Below are 25,847 nucleotides of genomic sequence, written 5' to 3' on the forward strand. Positions count from 1 at the left end.
ACCATCGGCCTCAGCGGTCTGCCCTGCAGCAGCAGCCCCCTGGCTGCACTCAACGGGTGGCGTAGTCATCAACCATTTACTACTAATGGACTGCCGTCTAGTTTGACTCCCTGGGCACGGACCGGGTCACCGCCACGAGACTACAACCCTCCACAGATCCGGCTCCGGGTAAGCTCCCGCATGCGCAGCCCAGCGCGACACAGGCCCAGGGGCGCGTCAGAAAGACTTGCCGACGTCAGCGTCACATGACCCGTCACATGAATCTGACGTCAGCGCAGGTCCTACAACTCACTGCAAGTGCCGGGAACCAAGCAGGAGCGGTGCGCGGGCCGACCGAAGGTAAGTAGACATTTATTTTTATTTTATTCTTGTTTTACAGCTTTTTTAATGGTACCTGGGTGTGGATGAGACTCTCCTCCACACCCGGGTACCATCCGCACATTAGAACGCGCCAATAGCGCAAGTACAAATGCAGTCTTGCGGAATTGGCGCGTTCTAATGCAAGTCAATGGCAGCGAAAACGCCGCGTTTACGCAAAATTAATTGACATGCTGCGGATTTTTGAGCGCAGCGTTTACGCTGCGGAAAAATCCGCATCATGGGCACAGCACATGCGGATTTCTATTGGGGAACATTGCTGCCCTTCTACCATGCGTTTTTAATGCGTTTACGCCGTGTTTACGCAACTGCAAAAACGCCGCGGAAACGCATTAAATACGCATCTTGTGAACTCAGCCTTACAGATTGCCTATTCTCTGGTTTCCAGCATCACTATGGACCTCTTCCTGCCCCTCTGACCTGAAATTCGACTAGGTGACTCATACAGGGGTTTGTTTGTGGACTGGAAGTCACTCTCCTAATGTAAATTTATGGAGCTTCTGAATCTCATAGACTTACACAGGGAAAGCAGCATCACTCCACATAATAGACGATATGTGAGCCAACAATGCTGGAGAGCGGTCAAGTGAAGAGGAGAGGAGCAACGCTGGGATCAGAGAAGAGAGCAATCTGCAAGTATTTTAACACACACTACACAGCATAAAAAAACTCTCTTGGAGCTCATTAAGAGAAATTTCATCAACAAGCCAACTGTTTGCTCATATACAGTATTAAAAAGCCATAGTGACCTAATTTGCACTTGGACTGTTGACATCCAGCATTTGACAAAGTATTTGACAAAGCATTTGACAAAGTATCTCACACCATCCTTAATGAAAAAATGACCAAGTATGCAATGGACCAGGCAACTGTTAGGTGGATTCATAACTGGCTTAGTGATCGGACTCAAAGGGTGGTTGTAAATGGCTTCACATCCAGCTGGATGAATGTCTCAAGTGGGGTACCACAGGGCTCCGTCCTGGGACCTGTATTGTTCAACATCTTTATCAATGATTTAGATGAAGGAATTGAGGGTAAACTGATTAAATTTGCTGATGACACAAAGCTAGGAGGGATAGCTAATACTAGAGAAGAGAGAGAGAGGATTCCAAAAGACCTAAATAAACTGGAGCAGTGGGCAGCAACCAACAGAATGGTTTTTAACAGGGAAAAATGCAAAGTACTACATCTGGGCAATAAAAATGAAAAAAGCATATACAGAATGGGAGGAATAGAGCTAAGCAACAGTACATGTGAAAAAGACTTAGGTATACTAATAGATCATAGACTGAACATGAGTCAACAGTGTGATGCAGCAGCAAAAAAGGCAAATACAATTCTGGGATGTATTAACAGAAGCATACAGTCTAGATCACGTGAAGTCATTATCGGTCTTTACTCCTCTTTGGTCAGACCTCATCTGGAATACTGTGTACAGTTTTGGGCACCACATTTTAAAAAAGACATAGACAAACTGGAGCAAGTTCAGAGAAGAGCGACCAGAATGGTGACTGGTCTGCAAACCATGTCCTATGAGGAACGGTTGCAGGATTTGGGAATGTTTAGCTTGCAAAAAAGAAGACTGAGAGGAGACTTAATAGCTGTCTACAAATATGTCAAGGGCTGTCACATTGTAGAAGGATCATCTTTATTCTCATTTGCACAAGGAAAGACTAGAAGCAATGGGATGAAACTAAATGGGAGGAGATACAGATTAGATATTAGAAAAAACTTTTTGGGTTATCACAGTTAGGGTGATTAATGAGTGGAACAGGCTGCCACGAGAGGTGGTGAGTTCCCCTTCAATGGACGTCTTCAAACAGAGGCTGGACAGACATCTGTCTGAGATGATCTAGTGAATCCTGCTTTGAGCAGGTGGTTGGACCAGATGACCCAGGAGGTCCCTTCCAACTCTACCATTCTATGATTCTATGATTCTATAATGAGCTGCAAGTTATTTTTATACTGTGTTTTTTTATTAAGACTAGTTCATTATGGTATTTTGGCCATTATTTTGATATTTTCTTATTAATTATTTTCTCATTATCTCATACCCTATCTTTACACTGATGTGCCAAATGCGGAGGAATGGAAATATACTATTTATGATGTTCACAAAAGCCCCAATGTGCAGTAAATGGTGAGGAAAAAAAACAGATAAAACTTAAAAAATGCATTTTCACTACAAATATCAGGGAAAAAACTGTAAAAAATAGTTATTGTTATATATTTGATGTAGGTGATGTGCAGATGAAAATGAAACAACTAAATGTAATGAAATACATCATCACTGTATATAAGCAAAGCGCCGAGATAAGAGATATTTTGGAGGTCTTGGCTTTATATCATTTAAATGCAGCAAAACACATTCACATTAATAGAAAAAAGTGTAAAACAGTTCACTCTGGAGCATACAAAGTACAATGAGCTTGTCGTTTCCCACAGCTTGTCTCATGTCAGAATGTGTCTGGCATCTTATCTGAGGGTTTTCCATATATGACTGTGGTAAACCTATTGAAATATGCTTTATGCATGTATATTTTTTTTCATAAATCAATAGTACACATGAAAATAAGAAGCTTTGTAATGTATCTTATTATAGAAATCCACTTTTTTCTCCTCAAGAGTTAATCATTCATTCTCAAAATTCATATTCGTGGGTAGAATCTATGAATGGATACAGATTTTCCCATTGCTGAAGTAGGAGATGACAGTTGGTGCTCATAACGTTCTATAGAGAATTGTAACTGTCTATTTAGAGAACCTGCGGCAGAATGTCTGTGCCTGCCTTCCTCCCCCCCACCCCTATACTCTCCATAGAGTTTTAAGGGCACCATCTGTTATCGCCTATCTAGTTTTCACTGAACATAGATTTTACCAGTGAATTGAGAGGAAAAGATCAGACCAGGAGAAAAAATAAGCACATTTCTCTACGAATATGTATTAAAAAGTTGATTTTTTTCATATGAACAATTAATGTATTAAATAAAAATTAAAATGACAGTTACTCTTTAAATAAATGAAGTCAGTGCAAATGGATCAGTTTTAAAGTGAATCAGTTTTTCATCAGTTTGGAACCGATCCAGTTTTATTTTGTTTACTGGATCCATTTCAAATAGAAAATTACTGTACATTTGTACTCACCTTTAAGCCAGGCGAATGATGCTTCAGAGAGTCATCTCGGCTGACTCACCCATACACAGGAGCGCTTGTTTGGCCAAACGCCCCAGCGTTCTCTCTGGGAAAGTTTCCGGCTAACATGACAGTCGGTGGCTTATCTGGGAGAACAAATGTGATCGGAAGTCCAAGATCGGACATGCGGGATCAACATCTCTCCCGACCATCAGTCGGCCGGTGCTCCCATACACATTAGCCTGTTGGCCGAACCCACGGATATCGGCGAATATCGTCTGACCTTAGTCTAATGTGTATGGGGACCTTTAGTGAGTTATCACAGTGTACAAAGCAGCTCTGTTTTACAGCTAATGCGGAATATATAATTTCTTGTGAAAAACATCATGTCTTCCTGCGGTTCTTTTCCTTCTAGCAGAAGAAAGCTGTATGTACAGTTCCTTTATCAACAATAAATCTGTTTCATCACATTCTACATCAGTACAGACACATATCTCTATTAATTCAATCATAACTTCTCTTCCATCTTAAACAGATTTGGAGCCTTCCCTTCAGATGCTCAACTTTGTAAGCAACTATGCTTTAAAAAAATATATTTTCTATATAATGTATTCCAGCCTTCACACTGCTCGGCTTAATGGAAGTCAATATCTGTATATTATACTATCCACTCTGCAATTCCATTACAGACTCCACACCGCCGGTCATAAAAAGTATCATTCTGAGCACAAGCCCATAACAGTAATGATAAAAAAGGGCCATTTCTCTTCCCCAACTAGAATGAAACATTTAAATCACTGTGGCTCTTTGCTCTAAGGAAAATTGGCAAATTAACAGGGCTAAAAAAAAGGATAAAATATTCATGACCGGTGTAAAAGGAGAAGTAAATAATTGAAAACAAATTGTCTAACTGTGAAAATTCAGAATCGTAGAAAATTAGGAGTCAAAAGATTATACTAGCCTGACACAGATATAAGAGCTTGGACAGAATGAGGAACACAGACATATACATATGTATGACCAAATATTTATTTTTTTCATTTTTGTCTTTCTGTATTTCAGCAGCCACACTTTATATAATCATTGATGTGACTGTATGAGGCTTTGTTTTATGCAGAAGAAATTTTGATTTTCATCACTTTTGGAGGTACATAAGCTTACTTATTCACTCTGGAATTTAAAACACTTTTTTCAATGCAGACAAGCGAAATTATATTTTGTTTACTCTTACACAATCACTAAATATCCTGGTAAATTAAAGTATTAGATTATTGTGGCATGGGAATACCTAAAAACTGTAGTTATTTTCAATGTAATTCTTGGTAAGAAAACATATAGAAACATCTATACATAGAGAGATTCAGGGATTCCAATGGGACCCAATCAAAGCCGGAAAAACCTTTAAGCCATGGTTATTATTGACAGTGATGCTTAAAGGGGTAACAGACTGGGAGAAGAGCTTCCTCTGATCCTATGTGTTAGAACAGTAGCTCTATTAACCCCTTCATGACATATGACATACATGTAAGTCGTGTCCCTGCCCTTGATTCAGGCTCAGACGCCGAGCCCGCATCTTTACCTGCATGTCATTCCATGCTCCCATCTGCGCGGCCGTGTAGTTATCGTGGGGCGCCAATGGGTTTTCATGACAGCCGGGGATCCGATGATGCCTGTCATTACGATTCTTTCTGTGAAAACCAGCTCGCAGCTGGTGTTCATAGGAGATCGTGATTTTCTCTATATGTAGCTATGTATAGTACAAGCGATCAAATAATCGCGGCTTCAAGTCCCCTATGGGACTAACAAATAAAGTAAAAAGTGAAATTTAAAAAAAAAAAATGAAAAACATAAAAATCTCAAAGAAAATATTTTTTGAAAAAAGTACACATTTGGTGTTGTTGCATTCATAAAAGTACAATCTATCAAAATATAATGTAAATTAATCTGATCTCTAAAAGGCGTGACAATAAAAAAAAAAAACACAAATTACGTTTTTTGGCCGACACAACATTGCAATAAAATGCAATAAGAGGCGATCAAAACATCGTATCTACCCGAAAATTGTATCAGTAAAAATGTCAGCTTAGGGACCAAAAAATTAGCTTTCACAGAGACCCAAATCTCGAAAAATGAAAATGTTACGAATCTCGGAAATAGTGACAAAAGCTATTGGTTTTTGTTGTTTTTTTTTTTTTTACAAATTTTTGAAGTTTTTTTCACCACCTAAATAAAAAACAAACTATACATGTTTGGTATCTGCATACTCGTAGTGACCTGGAGAATCATATTGCCAAGTCAGTTTTACTATATTGTGAACATGGTAAATAAACCCAAAAAACTATTGTGCAATTTCCAGTACACTATGTGGTAGAATGAATGGTAGCAATATTAAAAGTACAACTTGCCCCGCAAAAAACAAGCCCTCATACTGCCCAGTCCAGTGGGCATGGCCACTAGTCGGCCACAAGTGTGGACGCGAGTCCGCACCCACTGTCCGGGAGTATGTATAACTCATACGTACCCACCGGTCCTGACTCAGAAACCAGCGAATCCCCGCAGTGCCTGCGCTGGGGGAATTCACAAGTCTGCGGTCACACAGACTGACTGCACACTTATCGATTTGGACCGGACAACCCCTTTGACAGCTGAATACTTCAAATTGCTTATCGTATAGACTTTCCATATGAACTTTCCATATATAGATTTAGAGGGAGTAGTAGTGGCGTTTCCCTTGTTTTGAATCCTCCAGAGAAAGCTGTATAAAAAAATGCAGTCCTCATTCTGATGGATACAGTCCATACATGCACTACGAGGATGGACATTCTTTTGCTTCTTTCCTTCCCTTCCAACAAAATGACCGCTGCAGGGAAAGTCATTAGTCAACTGCAATTTCTCCAGTCAAAATCAGCTGTTTGCCGAGAGGCTGAGGAGTGATGAGGCAATAAGCAATCCTTTTCCTAGTGCGGACGTGATCTCATTTAACTTTAAATATCAAAAAAACAAAGGGAAACGGTCATGTCAGATAATGTGGTTTACCTGCATATATGGGGTCAATCTGTAGGTAAATAGTGTTAGAAAGGTGCCTGGTTGCCGTATGAAAGTGCTGCTCCTGGGAGAAAAGAAACTACAGTCCCAGCTCCCAGCATTGTGAGCAGTGGTTGTACGCACACCCCGACACTTGGATTGACAGCTGGATTGGCAGTGCATTAGTGCACAGCTGGCTGTCATAGTGCCAAAGCAATTTGGGCAGCACGGTGGCTCAGTGGTTAGCACTGCAGCCTTGTAGCGCTGGGGTCCTGTGTTCAAATCCCACCAAGGACAACATTTACAAGTAGTTTGTACGTTCACCACCGTGTTTGCGTGGGTTTCCTCTGGATTCTCCGGGTTTCCTCCCACACTCCAAAGACATACTGATAGGGAATTTAGATTGTGGGGAAAGTGATAAAAACATGTGTAAAGCTCTGTGGAATATAATGGTGCTGTACAAATAAGCATAATTAATAAAATAAATAAGGCATGCCAACAGCTGCCACCTACAGTGCACGCCTGTATGAATGAAAGCCGGAAGCCCCCAGGAGGAATAAAGTTCATTTTCTCCCAGTAGCCGAGGTTTCAGTACAGCGGCCAGACACGCTGTCTACCTGCAGATTACCCTACATCTGCAGATACATAGCGTTACCTGAAGTGACAGCTTCCCTTTAGAAGAAAACAAAAAGATAGTCATGAGTACAGTGGAAAATATTCTAGCAAAATCATCTTCAACTATCAAATATCACATTTTTCTTAATTATTTAATAGGAGCTCAATGAGTAAATGACTCGCAGAGAAATATGACATAAAGCACCTGCATGGCACTGTTTGCAAATCCAAGTGAGAAGACCCTCTCTTGTGGTTTATAGCACTGACCATAAGTTAGTAGGGGGCAATTAACAGCGTACATACACAAACATAACATATTTCACTAGCTGTGGATCTTGGGACGCCTCATTAGACAAAACTGCAGAGGACCACCGTGGTGTAACCTGACCAGAAGCAACCTTGTAAGTTGTGTCAATATTTAAATAAGACTTCAGCTTTGGGTAAATGACCAGATGGCCGATAATGTCCATGAAAAATACACCCCGCAAGTTACTTTACAAAAGTAGCATTAAAAAATAGCAGTCAGGAGGACATTACTAACTATAGGACTATGTTATAAAATACAAGGTGATGTATGGGATACTTAAAAAGAACTAAAATCAGAGAACTGTGGTTTACATGAGGCAAATTGTTACATGGTCACTGAACAACAGAATATTTACACTGCAACAACTATATTACACCGTATAACCTCTGGGCATCATGAAGGCTTGTTTCAATTGCTTTCAATGCAATTGTAAAAGTACAGGCAGGATTCATTGCCACCTTCCTGAAAGCAGGTATTAAAAGCAAATAACCTAGAGAAGCTAGATGATAAAGAACTAGAGTTCACTCTGAAGCACTGCAGCGTTCAGAGAAATCAGTTTTACACAGAGCCAGGTATGGGGAGAAGGGTCGTCTTGGAGGGTCCCCTCCAGTTTCAACCCACCTAGCTTCACTGACGGTTACACAAATAGTGAATCACCCCTAAATCAAAGTGAGCTGGATGCTTCTGCCCAATGCTTGGCTCTCTTTAGAAACTGGTGGAGATTTTCAGTCTAGCCATTTTTAAAGAGTAATAGCTATACTACCTAAGCAGTATGTTTTGTTTTTGTAACGGCAGTTGAAAACGGCCAAATTATTGGTTCGAGTGCAATCCAACAAAACATCGGATTTGCACCAGACCAGTCTGTCTGAGTAAAAAAAATTGCTGCATGTCCGAGTTTGATCCGATAATCAGAGCGCACTCGGTCATGCAAGTCAATGAGTGTTTGGAAATCATCAGACTGCACTCGGATGACATCTGAGTGCAGTCCAATTTCTGTGCACTGACACAATGGAGAAATTTTGTTCTCTATCTTCTTCTCCGAGAGAATCGGATCACACTATGCTGACACTCTGATCAAACTCTGATCAGACTTTGATCAGAGTGTTATTTGCATAATCGGCCCGTTTCTCTCAGATAAGAGACTCTACAGCCGTCTGCACAAGCCCTGAAGATAAATACATGAACCTGTCTTCTCGTTTCACCATCATGTAACGTTCTTATTTTTTATTTCACTTGCACACACAATTTGAAAACCTCGTGTTAAATTGTGTCCCTGGACTGTGGTCCACTCATCCACTGGAGTTTGGCAGCAGATTTAAGTGACAAAAATTGCTAGTTGCACTAAGCCTTCCCAGGTGCTTAACTGTCTTAAGAAAAATAATGATCAATATCATCAATATGTTTACTGACCAAAGGTAAAAATGATTTATTTATGAGGAATAGAGATAAGTGAATGAATTTGAAAGGAATTAAATTCTACTTGAATTTTACAAAAATCCGCATTCACCAAAATACAGATTTTTTTTAAATTAGTTTCCGTGTGGATTCAGCCAAATGGTGGCCACTATTTTTCGGAGTCATAAAGGGTCATTAAAAGGTTAAAAAAAATCTTTATTCTCACCTTACTGCACACCTCTCCAGCCCCCTATGCTACTCACTGGCACCTGTCTGGTCCTCGCCACATCTTCTGATCCTCCGCCAGTCACGCTGGAATCCCTAGACCTCTGAAGCTAGTCTCTGCAACTTCTGACTTTCACGAGGTGCAGGAGGGTTCTAAGCATGCATGTGCATGGTCACAAAGCATATCGTGACGTCATGATGCTGTGACCTTCACCTTCGGCCCCATGAAAGCCAGAAATCCCAATTCAATGTGAATGGCCTTGGGATTCCAGCTTCAGGAGGGCGGCGGATCAGAAGATGCGTCTAGGATCGGACAGGTGGCGGAGAGTAGCAGGGGGGCTGGGGAGGTGAGCGGTAAGGTGAGAATAAGGATTTTTTTTTTTTTTTTACATAGTACGCTAATTATGCTCTGGGGTCTGTAGAGACCCCAAAGCATAATAAAGGACATTACGTTTTCAGAAAATAACTTCTCAGTGAATTGGATTTCTCAAGAAAAGTCAGGCAAAAAGGTGATTTAGAATTTTGAGTGTATCTCAAAAATTATGAAAGCATAAAAGAACTGTAACCCAGAACACAGGCCAAATATCAGGCTACCCATATTCTACCCAACAGAAAGGGAACCTGACTGTTGGTTTATCAGCTGTAAACTGCTTGGCTACCTGTATCTTTTAAAGGGGTTGTGCCACCATGAAGAAAACATTTATCTAAGCAGAAAAGGTGGAAATAAACGGTTTGTAATTTACAGTTCTTAAAAATTATGCTCCAAAAATACCAAGCTTTCCACTACTTTAGTATGCCCCCTGGCCTTATTCCATTCCGTCCTCCCAGTGGCCGATCAGCTGGCTGAGCACGCGCAGGTCATGTCATCATTAGACTTATCCCAAAGCCTTTCACACCGAGTTGAGATTTCAATGAGCCAGAGCTGACAGGGGGTCTAATTCTCTCTTGAAACACTATGTAGCACATTTACTAAAGGCTGGTGTTTTAGATACCAGTATTATACATTAAATTTATGAACAGGCATGTGTGCTCTACAAACAGAGATCTATGCTAGCAATTTCAGCAATGATTTATACCCATCTCTTGGCAAATTATACTAAAAATGGCAGTGAGGATCCTGCTAAAGTCTAGACATTTATTTTGGAAGTGGAGAGGGCGACAGAAAAATTGTAAAAAATATTTTCCGCATTTGGAGGACTTGATGTAATATTGAGAAGTAAAATGTATTCATAACATTATTACCTGAGCATTGCTCCAAAACCCTTTTTCTTGGCTTTCTTCTCTTGCTCCTCACTTTCCTCTTTCTTTTTCTTATCTTTTACTTTTGACTTGCCTTTTTCTTTTTCTTTCTCTTTCTTTTTATCCTTCTTTTTCTTGTCTTTCTTTCCTTTGACAGCATCATCTACCTCTGAATACCCCAGTGGGGTTGGCTCACTGGTTGGAGTTTCTCTATCAGAGTGGGAACTCACATCAGAAAGGCCATCTGTAGATACAAGTAGAAAAGCAATAAGGAGGAGCATGTCCAGGACCATTCCATGAAATCACCAAGCATTTAAGTATGAAGTTCACACTGGCAGCAGAGCATCTCTATAGCTGGTCAATGACCCAACACATATGCTGTGTGTCGTATGGGGACTAAAAGCCCTCATTAACTAGTACATAATTGTATCGTAAAAAAAAATGTAAAAGGCAAAAGCAAAAATATTTCTTATATTCAGCAATATGTACTATAATCCTATAAATGTGTTCATTACAATCAATATCGCAAAGAAAATGTAAATATTTCAGATGGTGTCCCTTTCAAAGGTTAAAGATACTATCCTTAAAGCAAAATATCTATCTATAGAGTTTTACAGTATATCTATCTATACATATATACATATATATGTATATAGATATATATATCTATATCTATCTATCTATATATATATATATATACAGTTATATGAAAAAGTTTGGGCACCCCTATTAATCTTAAGCTTAATGTTTTATAAAAATTGGTGTTTTTGCAACAGCTATTTCAGTTTGATATATGTAATAACTGTTGGACACAGTAATGTTTCTGCCTTGAAATGAGGTTTATTGTACTAACAGAAAATGTGCAATCTGCATTCAAACAAAATTTGACAGGTGCATAAGTATGGGCACCTCACAAGAAAAGTGACATTAATATGTAGTAGATCCTCCTTTTGCAAAAATAACAGCCTCTAGTCGCTTCCTGTAGCTTTTAATGATTTCCTGGATCCTGGATGAAGGTATTTTTGACCATTCCTCTTTACAAAACAATTCCAGTTCAGTTAAGTTTGATGGTCGCCGAGCATGGACAGCCCTCTTCAAATGATCCCACAGATGTTCAATGATATTCAGGTCTGGGGACTGGGATGGCCATTCCAGAACATTGTAATTGTTCCTCTGCATGAATGCCTGAGTAGATTTGGAGCGGTGTTTTGGATCATTGTCTTGCTGAAAGATTCATCCCCTGCGTAACTTCAACATTATCACTGATTCTTGAACATTAATGTCAAGAATCTGCTGATACTGAGTGGAATCCATGCGTCCCTCAACTTTAACAAGATTCCCGGTGCCGGCATTGGCCACACAGCCCCAAAGCATGATGGAACCTCCACCAAATTTTACTGTGGGTAGCAAGTGTTTTTCTTGGAATGCTGTGTTTTTTTGCCGCCATGCATAACGCCTTTTTGTATGACCAAACAACTCAATCTTGGTTTCATCAGTCCACAGGACCTTCTTCCAAAAAGAAATTGGCTTCTCCAAATGTGCTTTTGCATACCTCAGCCGACTCTGTTTGTGGCGTGCTTGCAGAAACGGCTTCTTTCGCATCACTCTCCCATACAGCTTCTCCTTGTGCAAAGTGCGTTGTATAGTTGACCGATGCACAGTGACACCATCTGCAGCAAGTTGATGCTGCAGCTCTCTGGAGGTGGTCTGAGAATTGTCCTTGACTGATCTCACCATTCTTCTTCTCTGCCTTTCTGATGTTTTTCTTTGCCTGCCACTTCTGGCCTTAACAAGAACTGTCCCTGTGTTCTTCCATTTCCTTACTATGTTCCTCACAGTGGAAACTGACAGGTTAAATCTCTGAGACAGCTTTTTGTATCGTTCCCCTGAACAACTATGTTGAATAATCTTTGTTTTCAGATCATTTGACCGTTGTTTTGAGGAGCCCACGATGCCACTCTTCAGAGGAGATTCAAACAGGAGAACAACTTGCAAGTGGCCACTTTAAGTAGCTTTTCTCATGATTGCATACACCTGGCTATGAAGTTCAAAGCTCAATGAGGTTACAAAACCAAAAAAAGTGCTTTAGTAAGTCAGTAAAAAGTAGGTAGGAGTATTTAAAACAAGAAAATGATAAGGGTGCCCATACTTATGCACCTGTCAAATTTTGTTTGAATGCAGATTGCACATTTTCTGTTAGTACAATAAACCTCATTTCAAGGCAGAAACATTACTGTGTCCAACAGTTATTACGTATATCAAACTGAAATAGCTGTTGCAAAAACGCAAATTTTTATAAAACATTAAGCTTAAGATTAATAGGGCTGCCCAAACTTTTTCATATAACTGTATTTATATATACACACACAGAGATACATATGAAAAATAAATAAAGCTAAAAAAAAAGACACAACACAATAAAAGGTAAATAATTTAAACAAATACCATTAATAACATTAATAACAAATGGCCTCTAAGATAGTTTACGGTAATTCCCATGCTATTTAACAGTTCAGATCCTTATTGCCAAAACATCATCCAACAGCTGTTAGAACCCTCCTGTTTGTTTTTTCCATCTTGTGTTTTGCGGTCAAGTGACCATCTGCCTTTATATTCCAGCTCCGCCTTTTTGGCTGTGCTGGACTTCAGTGTTGTTTGACTGTTTTGCTAGCCATGTGCTTTGGTGCCTATATCTCTCAGTTCGCTTGGTCCTTTGGGATCTCTAGTACCTTTTTGTCAGTTTATCTTTTGTTTTCTGCAACAACTTTCTCTGTTCAGGAGGTGTCCCATTTTTGTTCCAGTCCTTAGTTCTTTTAGGGACCTTTTCCCTTTATTCTATAGGTCTTCGTTCAGACTAGCCTAGGACTAAGGCGGGTCTGTTCGCTAGGAACAGGCAGCCCGCTACATCGTAGGGATTCAGCTTAGTCTTACTGTAGGGAAAGTTTTCACCTTCTTTCCTTAGTTCTTGTTTGCAGATCATAACACTAAGTCCAGCCCCAAAAAAAGAAAATAAGGAAATATTAATACGTGGATCAGTAAGGCTTCCATCCAGGATTTGGCCCAACGCTTGCAGGGGTTGACTCTGGAGGTGGCCGAGCTCCAGCAACACACAAGTATCTGTTCCGGAGCGCTTTTTGTGGAACCCAAGGTAGGACTGCCGGATGTTTTTTATGGTAAACAGCAAGATTTTTTTTCCTTTAAAAATGCTTGTTTGTTATATTTTCGTTTGAGACTAAGGTCCTCTGGGAATGAATCACAGTGCATTGGTTTTATTATGTCACTTTTGCGCAATGAACCACAAGGGTGGGCCTTTTCTCTTCAATCTAATGATCCATGTTTGAGGTCGGTAGAAGAGTTTTTTTCTGCTATGGGTCTATTATATGACGATCCTGATCGAATCTCATCTGCTGAGGCAGAACTCAGGCGTTTGAATCAGGGGTCAGATGATGCTGAGATTTATTGCAGACACTTTAGAAGGTGGGCTTCTGAAGTCAGATGGAATGATCCTGCTCTGAAATGTCTATTTCTTGCTGGTCTGAGTGAAAGGGTTAAGGATTTGCTAATTGCATTCCCTGCACCTGAGACACTGCAGGATGCCATGCAATTAGCTGTTCGTGTGGATAGGAGGCTGAGATCTAGGCAGAATGAGGTAAAGACTCCTGTAATGTCAGGTCCTAGTCCTCAGAAAATCTGCTTAGACGGCGGAGAACCGATGGAGGTTGGGGTGATGTCACTCCGCTCTCAGGAAAGAGACCAGTGGTTCGCCGAGGGATGGTGTCTTTATTGTGGTAAAGCTGACCATTTGAATAAGTATTGAGAGCTTCGTTTAAGTAAAGAAAAAAAAAAGGTCAGGTACGCCCGTATAGCTTGTTTACGCGCTGCAGGAGTATTTCTTTCAGGGAGTACTACTTTGCAGGAAAATTTGATTGAATTTCAGGTATTTGTGGATTGTGGTTCAACACTTAATGTGATTGATAAAGGGTTTTTGGAAAAACTTAAATTGAAATCCAAGCCTTTGTCATCACCTATTTCTGTGATTGCAATTGATAGCACTCCCTTGAAATGTATTACTCACAAGGTTGCTGCATTTCCCCTCACTAGCAATGGTCTTCACCAAGAAATTTTGGACTTGGTTGTATTAGATAATTTACCCTCTCCGGTCGTTCTAGGATTGCCTTGGTTAAAACTGCACAATCCTTTGCTGGACTGGTCTACTAATATGATAAAGTCTTGGAGTCCGAAATGCTATGATAAATGTTGTAATGGTCGCATTGCGACTGTGGGAAAATGGGAATTACCTGTACCTATTCAAAATTTTTGGAGGTTTTTTTCAGAGGAGAAGTCGCAAGTTTTACCTTCTCATAGGGATTATGATTGCGCCATTGAGTTTATTCCAGGAGCTACTATACCAAAGAGTCGCTTGTTTAATCTAACTATCCCTGAAAGAAAGGCCTTGGAGGAGTACATACAGACTAGCCTGGCTGCTGGTCACATTAGACCTTCTAAGTCACCTGTGGCAGTTGGATATTTCTTTGTTAAAAAAAAAGGACTGGGGTTTGCGTCCTTGTCTGGATTTTCGTGAAATTAATAAGATTACCGTACGCAACTCCTACCCATTGCCGTTAATTCCTGACTTGTTTAACCAGTTAGTGGGGGCCAAGTGGTTCTCTAAGATTGATCTCCGGGGGGCATACAATTTGTTACGAGTGAAGGAGGGTGATGAGTGGAAAACTACCGTTAACACTCACTCCGGTAGGTAATTTTGAGAATCTGGTGATGCCTTTTGGTCTTACCAATGCATCTGCATTTTTTCAGAACCTTATTAATGACATCTTGAGACCTTTGATTGGTAAGATTGTGGTTGTGTATTTGGATGACATTTTGATTTATTTGCCAGATCTGGAGTCCCATTGGCAGAGTGTACGTGAAGTTTTGCAGTTATTGAGTGATAATTCACTCTTTGCTAAGCTGGAGAAACGTGAGTTCGCTGTGCAGAAAATTAGCTTTTTGGGCTACATTGTCTCCAGCGAGGGCTTTGAGATGGACCCTGTGAAGGTTCAGGCTGTGCAGGAATGGCCTAGGCCTATTGGTTTGAAATCTATACAGAGATTTTTTTGTTTTGCCAATTATTACAGGAAATTCATTAAGAATTTTTCTGTAATTGTTAAGCCTCTAACCGATCTCACCAGGAAAGGTGCGAATACGGTCCAGTGGACTACTGAGGCCATGTAGCGTTTGAGTATCTCAAAGAGAGGTTCAGTTCAGCCCCTATCCTTATGCAGCCTGATGAGACCAAGCCTTTTTTGTTTGAGGTCAATGCTTCATCGGTGGGGGTCGGAGCAGTTTTGTCTCAGGAGAACAGGGATGGAGTACATCCTTGTGTTTTCTTTTCGAAAAAATTTTCGGAAACCGAATTGAATTAGGATGTTGGAAATCGGGAGTTGCTGGCTATTAAACTCGAGTTTGAACATTGGCGTCATTTTTTGGAAGGCGCTAGATTTCCTATTCAGGTTTTCACAGATCATAAGAATTTGATCTATCTGGATGCTGCCAAGCGCTTGAATGCCCGTCAAGCTAGGTGGGCACTTTTTTTTTCTCGGTTTCATTTTTCTGTTACCTATATTCCTGGTACTAAGAATGTTAAAGCAGATGCTTTATCTCGCTGCTTCTCTCCTGCGGTCGGTGCCGAGGAGGAGGAGAACATTTTACAGAAAGGAGTTGTGGTGGCGGCATCAGACTCTGGTTTTGGAGAATGGGATTCTAAAAGCTCAAAATGATGCTCCATCTAACACTCCCCATGGGAGGTTGTTCGTGCCTAGAACCTTTAGGAGAGACTTGTTTGTGGAGTGTCATGAGTCTCGGGTGGCAGGTCATACAGGAATTTCTGAGACTAAGAAACTTATCAGTTGCAGTTTTTGGTGGCCTGGATGGCAGAAAGATGTCATCAAGTGGGTGCGTGCTAGGTCAAAGGCTTCACATACTCCTGCTGTGGGGTTGCTTTGCCCTCTGGAGGTTCCTAGTGCGCCTTGGACACATCTCACAATGGATTTTATTACTGATCTGCCAGTGTCCGAGGGTTTTACTGTCATCTGGGTGGTCGTGGACCGTTTTAGTAAGATGTATCATTTGGTTCCATTCATTAAGTTGCCCTGCGCCAAGACAATTGCTAAGGCGTTTGTTAAGGAGATTGTCAAGCTTCATGGCATTCCCACGGATATTGTTTCTGATAGAGGACCTCAGTTTGTGGCTCGCTTTTGGCGTGCTTTTTGTGACAGGTTGGGAGTCCATTTGTCATTTTCGTCTGGGTATCATCCTGAGTCTAATGGACAGACTGAAAGAAAGAACCAGGATGTAGAACAGTTTTTGCGATGTTTTGTGGCGGACAATCAAGAGGTGTGGTCTGAGTTTCTCCCTCTCACAGAATTTGCTCTTAACAATCATACATCCTCCTCAGCTGGGTGTTCTCCTTTTTTTTGTTTTACTGGGAGACATCCGTCTTTTGGTTCGTTCTCCAAATTGGGGTCGGCGATGCCGGAGGAGGAGAATTTTTCCGGTGATTTGGAGAGAGTTTGGACTAATGTACGTTGCAACCTTCAAGAGGCTAACAAAAAGTCCAAGAAGTATTTTGACAAGAAAAGAAAGGAGGTTTTGTTTACTGTGGGTGACATGGTTTGGTTATCCTCAAGGAACCTGCGGTTGAGGATTCCCTCTAAAAAACTGGGTCCTAAGTTTGTAGGTCCATTTAAAGTGCTTCAAGTTGTTAACCCGTCTGCGGTTAGGTTGGATGTTCCTACTTCCTGGAAGATTAATCCTATGTTTCATGTTTCTTTGTTGAAAAAGGCGGATGTATCTGATAGGGATGCCACTGTCTCAGTTCCTTCTGTGGTGGAAGACGGCGAATATGAAATTTCATGTATCTTGAATTCTAGATGGCATATAGGGAGAGTACAGTATCTCATCTCCTGGAAGGATTTTGGTCCAGAGGATAACTCCTGGGTAAGGGCGGATGATGTCTCTGCTCCTAGGCTTGTTAGAGCTTTCCACAAGAGGTTTCCGGATAAGCCTGGAGGATCCGGAAGATCCTCTTAAAAGAGGGGGTACTGTTAGAACCTTCCTGTTTGTTTTTTCCATCTTGTGTTTTGCGGTCACGTGACCATCTGCCTTTATATTCCAGCTTCGCCTTTTTGGCTGTGCTGGACTTCAGTGTTTGACTGTTTCTCTAGCCATGTGCTTCGGTGCCTATATCTCTCAGTTTGCTTGGCCCTTTGGGACCTCTAGTACCTTTTTGTCAGTTTATCTTTTGTTTTCTGCAACAACTTTCTCTGTTCAGGAGGTGTCCCATTTTTGTTCCAGTCCTTAGTTCTTTTAGGGACCCCTTCTCTTTAGTCTATAGGTCTTCGTTCAGACTAGCCTAGGACTAAGGCGGGTTTGTTCGCTAGGAACAGGCAGCCCGTTACATCGTTGGGATTCAGCTTAGTCTTACTGTAGGGAAAGCTTTCCCCTTCTTTCCTTAGTTCTTGTTTGCAGATCATAACAATAGCATCCACCAAGAAGAGAAGGAGCCGTACTCCAAACTTCAGGTTCTGTCACCAAATCTCCCAATTCAATCTCAATATATTATTAAATAAATCTCTTAGACTTGATGAGACTGTGGTACTTTCTTTCAAAAGAATGGCTGTATAAGGCTTAAATTAAAATGAACATTGTATGGGCTCAGCTGTAGCTCGAATCTAAATTGCTCATTTTAATGTTAGGCAGGGAAACTTAATCAAAGGATTATAAAACCATTGTTCAATTGAAGTAACTATACCCACCTCATCAGGTCTAAGACATCTATTTAATAATATATGTAGTTTATATTGCGAAATGCAGAGGCAGATAGGGTCTCAGTATTGTAGCAAGAATATGAACTCAAGAGTGCGGATAATTTTTTTATTGGTTGAGTACTTCATAATATGCATTGGAAAGTTATGTCTTATCACTTATGATAAGTTCAAGTCATGTATGCATACCTTCTTCACTCTCTGGTCCATCATACGATTTATCGATTGCAGTCCGAAAGCTTTCATTACAGCCTCGACCACGAACCATATTTGGTCTAGGTCTATAAAAGGGAAGCTCGTTCTTCTTAACCTCTGCCACGGCAGTCTGAAGACTTTCCAGTGAACTCGACTTTTTCAGACCTAATCGGGGACCGAGATCTTTTCCAAAAGAAACTGCAAAAGACATTGTTAGAAAAAAAAAAGTTAAACGTTCCACCATTTTTTTTTTATATTTTGTATTTACAAGAATATAATAATGATTATTATACTACACACAAAAGTATATTAAAAAATATCTATTAACTTGACAAGCAGCAATTTGTGGCTCCTGCAGAAACACTTCACATAACAGGAGTGATTTCAAGTTGTTGTGAGAATACTAAAATACAATATTATAAGGCTGTTCTTCTTTCTCCTCTCTAGATATTAATATTATTATTTTAGACCCCAGATCAGACACCTTTTTATATTTACTGATTGTCACTCACTATTGCTTTCCATGCGATGCTCAACCCAGCGGATCCCAGTCAGCATCAGGACATTAACCGAACAGAAAAGGACGGGGCGGCAGCGGGTTAGTCAAAAAGCAATGCTCACCGATCCCCAGACCTCTGGGACCAAGGGGGCAGTGTAAGCCGGTAACCTCTCCCTTATACAAGCTATTATCAATATAAATGAACTTTGTTCTGTATACATCAGAGTTAAAAGGGTTTACTATTTATTAAAGGCTTCCTGTCATAACCAGTTGTTTTTGTAGTTTAGTTTTTTCACCCCCTTCTTCCAAGAGCCATAACTTTATTTTTTCCACCAGCATAGTGGTATGAGCGCTTGCTTTTTGCAGGGTGACTTGTAGTTCTGAATGACACCATTTTAGCACATAATGTTCTGAAAAATGGGAATAATTCAAACTGTAGTGAAATGGTGAAAATAAAGCATTTCAATTCTACTTCTCTTTACTTTAAAGCATTTACGGTATGGGTTAAATAATTTTGTATTTTGATAGAATGAACTTTTGCAGGCAATAATATGCCAAATATGATTATTTTTTTACTGAAGGAGAAGGGGGTGGGAATATAATTTTAACTGTTTCTTTTAATTTTTAGTCTCTTTAGGTTGATTTGAAGCTGATATCGTTTGGTCATTTGTTGCATATAATTCAATACTACAGTATCCTAAACTGGAAAAAAATGTGAACATCTTTATTGAAAATATATCTATTTTTCTTCTTTGGACGACTCTGATACTCTAACAGTGTGGCGGTGATGGTGGTGGTGGTAGGGTTGAACCAGATCACTTATCAGTGTGACCAGTTACTTGGTCTACTAAATGTGTTCTTGTTATGCACAATTTATTTATTTTATGTTCATTTATTTTATTCACTTAAAGAGCGCCATTAGTTCCACAGCGCTTTACAGACATTATCATCACTGTTTCCATTGGGGCTCACAATCTACATTCCCTCTCAGTATGTCTTTGGAATGTGGGAGGAAACCGGAGAACCCAGAGGAAACCCATGCAAACATGAGAGAACATACAAAGTCCTTGCAGATGTTGTCCTTGGTGGGATTTGAACCCAGGACCCCAGTGCAGCAAGGCTGCAGTGCTAACCACTGCGACACCGTGAATTAAAATGTTTTTAACACTTTCTGTGCCTGCTTATGTGATTTATAATTGTCCAATGAAGATTTTTTTCTGGTTATTAGTAGTGTTTATAACTTATTGTACAGTTATGTGCAAAATAATAGCAGTGGGTTTAAAACTACTGAGAAAAACCTTAATCCTGATAATAGCATATATTTCCATATACACAAGGGCACTGGGAGCTGCACATTCAATTCCAAATGAAAACATGAACAAAATATTAATTTTTAAACTGAAAATGAAGAAAAATAAATAATAGGCTGCTCAAAAAATAGCAGCGTCTGCATTTTCATTTACAAACTGGAATATTTACAGTATAAACTGGAATTTGTTTCCAGCCTTCGCTTTTCTGTTATTCACTGACCTAATATTTAGTTATATAACCTTTATTTCTGATAACTGCTTTACATCTGTGTGACATTGAGTCACCTGCGGACAGATATTTCAGCCCACGCTAACTGGACTACATTCACGCTTGCCTGCAGGTTTCTCTTGGGTAAAATCTGTATTCAGTGAAGACAAAGACAGATTGTTACATTACTAAGGTAGGAGATGGAAGCTGCTCCTCATATGATTCTAAGTAGAAGAGAGAATCAGGAGGAGCTCTGCCTCCAGCTCCTCCCTCCTATTCCCTTTGTATAGAGTCTTAACAGTATCTGCTGTCTCCTATCTCAGTAATGTAAACATCTGTCTTTGTCTTCACTGAATACAGATTTTACCCAAGAGTTGAGAATTTTTAAATAGAATGAACAGCTCAGGAAGAGAAAGAAGCAGATTTCTCTGATAAGATATATTACAAAGTTTCACATTTTCACATGCACTATTGATTTATGCAATAAAAATTAAAACAACTCTTTAAGGAAAGTAAATAGACGGTGAAGAGAATACCACTACAGTTCACAGATTATTACTCCTTATAAATGTAATGTAAGCTGTACATAGAAGCTTGGAAGCTGTTAATAGGAATTTCAAGGACAGGTTCAAGCCACTTCAATTAACAAATCCCAGAGAAAACCTGGACTTCACCATTCAACCCCTATAGGGATTTGGACTTATAAATGGGCCTCTGGGTTATGTCCACAGAGTACCTGCTGTTAGTGGAGCAAACTGGTAAAAGAGAGTAGTCTAGCCAGATCTTAATCAGAGAGGACAAATTCAGGACAACATTTAGGCTGTGTGCCCACGATGCGTTTTTTAAGCGTTTCCGCAGCGGCAAAAACGCTGCAGATACGCTTAAAAAACGCATGGTAGAAGGTCTGCCATGCTCCCCAATGATAATCCGCATGTGCTATGCACATGCTGCGGAAATTTCCGCTGGGGATTATCATTGCGGAAAAATCCGCAGCACTACCAATTATTTTGCGGAAGCACTGCGTTTTCGCCGCCATTGACTTGCATTAGACCGCATGGATTACGCATCACTGCATAAGTAGATGCGCATTCCATGCGTTCTAATGTGCGGATGGTACCCGGGTGTGGAGGACAGGAAACTCTCCTCCGGACCTGGGTACCATTGAAAACTGTAAAAAAAAGAATAAAATAAAAAATAAATACATACTTACCTTCTGGAGGCCCATGGTGCGCTGCTCCTTGCTTGGCAGCAGTTCGCGATGGAATGAAGGACCTGCACTGATGTCAGAGTCATGTGATGGGTCACGCGACGCTGACGTCGGCAGGTCCTTCAGTGTACCGCTGCCGGCAGCCGGGGCGGAGGGAATCAAGACTGCGGGGGCCATTGGAGGGTAAGTATACATTTATTTTTTTATTTTTTGACATTCTCTCGGGTCACAGTATATAAATCCATGCCGGTTGCATGGATTTATATAGTGTGACCAAGTTGACAAGCACTTTCCAAGTGATGCTAAAATCACTTGTCGACCCGCATGCGGAAATGCAAGTGAAGAACGCTTAACATCCGCATGTCCCTGGCAGGAAAACGCATGTACAATCCGCATGTACAATCCACATGCGTTTTTTTCTGCCAGGGAGATGCAGAAACGCTCAGGAAAAATCCGGAGCATTTCTGCATCGTGGGCACATAGCCTTAGAATACAGAAACAAGGTCAGGTTGTAAAGTAACACAACTCAAACCCAAGAGGATGGTTTCAGGGTCAGAATTATTAGGCAATCGGAGGGCTAAGTTGGTCCAAAAACAGCAATAGCTTTTAGAAGCAAGTAAGACAGCAGAGTATCTCCAAACAACAGACCAGAGTCAGAATACATTGATAACTGGTAGCAGACTGCTGGAGGGCTTAAATAGGATGTGGCTGCACCCAAGGCTCTCAGCATAGAGTTTATATGGTCTGATGAGAGCACTCAATAATACACACAACCTACTTGATTGTACCGAACTACATGTCCCATCTACACTAATGCTTCAATTGAGCAGGCGTACATTGCTTAGTGGCATCAGCAGAGTAAGTGCGCAGCCACCTAGCAACAGAGGTAGTAGAGGCGCGTTCAGACACATATATAACAATAAGCTTCCTTTGTGGTTTTATCAACTTAACATGAACTTAAGCAGTGTCTTATTTATTCCAGAGTACAATGCACATAAGAATATTTGAGTTTCTTTTAACTTCAGGGAAAGTGACTTTTTTATCATTTGAAGTCTAAAATTATACCAATCTGTAACTTTGAGTGCCTGATTATTTATTTTATGGCGAAAGAAATAAATAACCCCAAATTGAGTCTGTAAAAAAGAAAAAAGTTATTAACATTTTTCCCAAATGCATTCAAATCTCATCAAGTAGAGCAGTAGGGAGACATGGTTGCTAGGTCACACTTTGCTCCTTTGTTCACTAATTACTATTCCAAGACCTACTATTATTCTGAAATTAGCAAGTGCTGGAATGGTTTTAGAAACTTGATTTGCACAGGACAGGAAGATTTTTACTTTATTAGACAGTTCATGAAGCATATCCTGTTTTTATACCTGAATACAGTGAAAAGTCAGTCGCTCTGCATAAGGTATAAAGGCCAAATTCATGAAATCTGTCACTGCCAGGTTTATAAAGTAAATGCTGACATAAACATTAACAATTAAATTGCCCATCTCAACTTTTAACCAACAAACCATCACACTCAATTAAAAAAATAGTCCTGGACGGAAAGCTATCATCAGAAAATGACCCATTGTTTAAATAAGGTTTCTGTGTTAAATGTAATTTTTTTTTCTATTTTTTGGCAATTTTTCAACAGAAATACTGCAATTTTCACTCTGGCCACTGGGCTTTTTTAAAACTACCTATTGTTTAGCAAACAACAAATGGAAATAGCAACAATGGTCAGACCCCGACCCCATCTTTTCTACTTTAGTGTCTAATGATCCTGCGCAGAAGTCATTGTGATGGAAGGAGGCGCAGGGTCAGAAGTGAAATCATCTATTGTGAATGGTGGAACTGGTGTTATCAACTGTGTATGGAGGTGTACATCATTACAGGTGTACATCATTATTAAATCATTGTAATCCTGACTGTGATAATATGCAGCATTGATAAAAAGTATAAAAAAGCCCCAGTGGCCAGTGTGAAAATAGCAAGATTCCTAGTTTTTTTTTTTATAATGAAGGTAGTAATATGACCAAAAAAATGCCAAAAAACACACACATAACACTAAAAATTTATTTAAACAATAGGTAATTTTCTGATAATAGCTTCACTTTAAAGAAATTTTGCATGCACATCAATTTACGTTTCAGTTCAGACTCCCAGGTTTTTTCTTTGTAGTCTAATGTGTTTTAGTGCATATAAGGGTGTGGCCGCCCTTTGTCTGAGCTGAAAGGTTCATTCTGCCTCTCAGGTCAATGCTTCTACTAAGGGTTCAGTCTCTCTGCCCTTATCCATATGTATGTCACTTGACAAATGGTAAGGTTTTAATATTAGAGTTAGGACTGTCCCATAAGGGTTGCCGTGACGTGGTGGGATGGCTTTTACATTATTTTGATCAAAATTTATGTTAACTAAATACCCTTTATTATTTATCATTATCCACAGGTGATAACTTGCCATCTTTCTACAAACTCTGCTAGGTCCTAGGAGGAGAAGGATATCACTACACTACAGAGATGAAAAGATCAAGATGGTGCCTAGAGAGCCAAGCGCAATGACCTTCTACAGTTGGATCCAGAACGACAGTCTGTGACACCTGACACACCCGTGACAGCGACGAGCTCAGTTGTTGCACTGCTCAAAAAAACTTGAGAACAGTTAAATCACATAAAGGATCTTGATGAATTAACGATTCACATTGCATATACTTTAATATGAAGGCAACACCTCATGCTACCAGTAGTGACAGAGAAAATAAAAAATGCAAAACTAGAGAAGAACCAAAGCGGAAGAATAAGGAGAGAATAATTGTCTGAGGCCACCACCTGCAAAACTATTTTCTTTTTGGGGGGAGTATTGCTGTTGCCTTCCTAGTGCACCTTTGTAACCTTAATTTACAAAATAAGCTGGTGAATTTTATTCACAATTTCATATTCTTATTAACTACACAAATTGATATCCCTGAACTGTAAAATGGTTTTCCACTATCAAAAAACGGTGCCCCAATTGTTATACAATACCTAAAATACCAAACTCAGCAGGTACTCACTCTCCTAGTGCCACGCACCGTTTCCCGCCGCTGCTCTGGTCTCAGTGTCCTGGCTGCAGTGGTAGCATCACATCCACAGTGCGCATAACTGTGCTAGCCAATCAGCGACTAGTTGATTATAACTGTGCTAGCCAATTCGGCGACTGTGCTAAAGGTTGAGGGTATGCACCACTGAGTTCAGCACATGAGCCACTGCTAGCCTAATAAGTCAAATTACATCTGCCTATTGAAATATTGAAAGGGGTTGTGGAGGAGGGAAGAGCAGAGTAAAGAGTGAAGAAAAAAAGAGTGACACAGAACTGAGTTGTTGACTTCTAATAAGTGTTTATCTCATATCCGTGCTAGATTCACATCTACACTGCTTAGTAATGTTGAAATGACAGGTAAGCTTTAATTATGAAAATGGCACCAATTTTAAGACTTGCTGTCCTGGATGTGGAACCTCCACTTCTAACTTTGTTCCAACAATGGCAGAGAGCTTCCTCTCCTCTATGTTGGTCGTACACGATAAAGGGGGCTGGCTGTAAAATTAGCTATGTGAGCTGCATTCTTCATGACAAATTATATTGAGAAAGAAGGGGCTGGCTTAGCTGATGAAATAAGCCTGAGTCAACCCTTCCTCAACCACTACTCAAGCATCACTAGTCATGTGTTGACACAACTTTGGAGGGGAGCACTCTTTAAGTGTATGTGAATGATCACAAAAGAGCTGCTGTTGGGATGATGAGATGTAGGCTCTAATCTAGATATCTGGACCAGTGTCATAAATAAACTATATTACTAAGTTCAATGATGTCCTATTTGTGACACATTCAAATAACTTTTAATGTCCCTTGTATAGCCTCAATGGTTATTTAAATATAAAAGAACAATTAATAAAGAAAAGCATATTTAAAGCATTTACCACTGCAATTTTTATACTCAACACAGGACACCAAGACCTGCAGTTTTTGTATTAAATACTATCAATTCAATGTTTTGTTACACTGCACACAATAATTTGTTAAGTTCTCTAATACTGATTACTAGCTAAAGGTTTTTAATGGGTGTGTACTAAGATCTTACAGGGAATGGCTGGTTTGTATATTGCATTCTTGAATACAAGTTCATCACCTACTTTCTGCTCTAATAAAAAGAAAAAAAAATCAAAGGCTGTCAACATTAATACCAGAGTAATTTGGACACTTGTACTCTAATATATTGAATTTTACATAAGAGTCCTTGTATAATACAAAGAAATTACTATCTGT

General features: G+C 40.0%; 1 protein-coding gene across 5 annotated transcripts in view; it reads right to left on the reverse strand.

Annotated features, from left to right (window-relative positions):
- PARD3B (par-3 family cell polarity regulator beta) overlaps positions 1-25,847 on the reverse strand; it is a 2,083,049-nt gene that overhangs the window by 1,224,921 nt on the left and 832,281 nt on the right. For all 5 annotated transcript variants that reach the window (XM_073646400.1, XM_073646398.1, XM_073646401.1 and 2 more), the window contains 2 exons: positions 18,328-18,531; positions 10,319-10,559 (listed from right to left, as the gene is read on the reverse strand). In XM_073646400.1, the coding sequence (XP_073502501.1) occupies positions 10,319-10,559; positions 18,328-18,531 (445 nt within the window). The remainder of the gene's footprint in view (positions 1-10,318; positions 10,560-18,327; positions 18,532-25,847) is intronic.

This window comes from Phyllobates terribilis, unplaced genomic scaffold, assembly GCF_046119375.1.
Source record: "Phyllobates terribilis strain yellow unplaced genomic scaffold, ASM4611937v1 Scaffold_9__5_contigs__length_417890890, whole genome shotgun sequence".
Classification (NCBI taxonomy): domain Eukaryota; kingdom Metazoa; phylum Chordata; class Amphibia; order Anura; family Dendrobatidae; genus Phyllobates; species Phyllobates terribilis.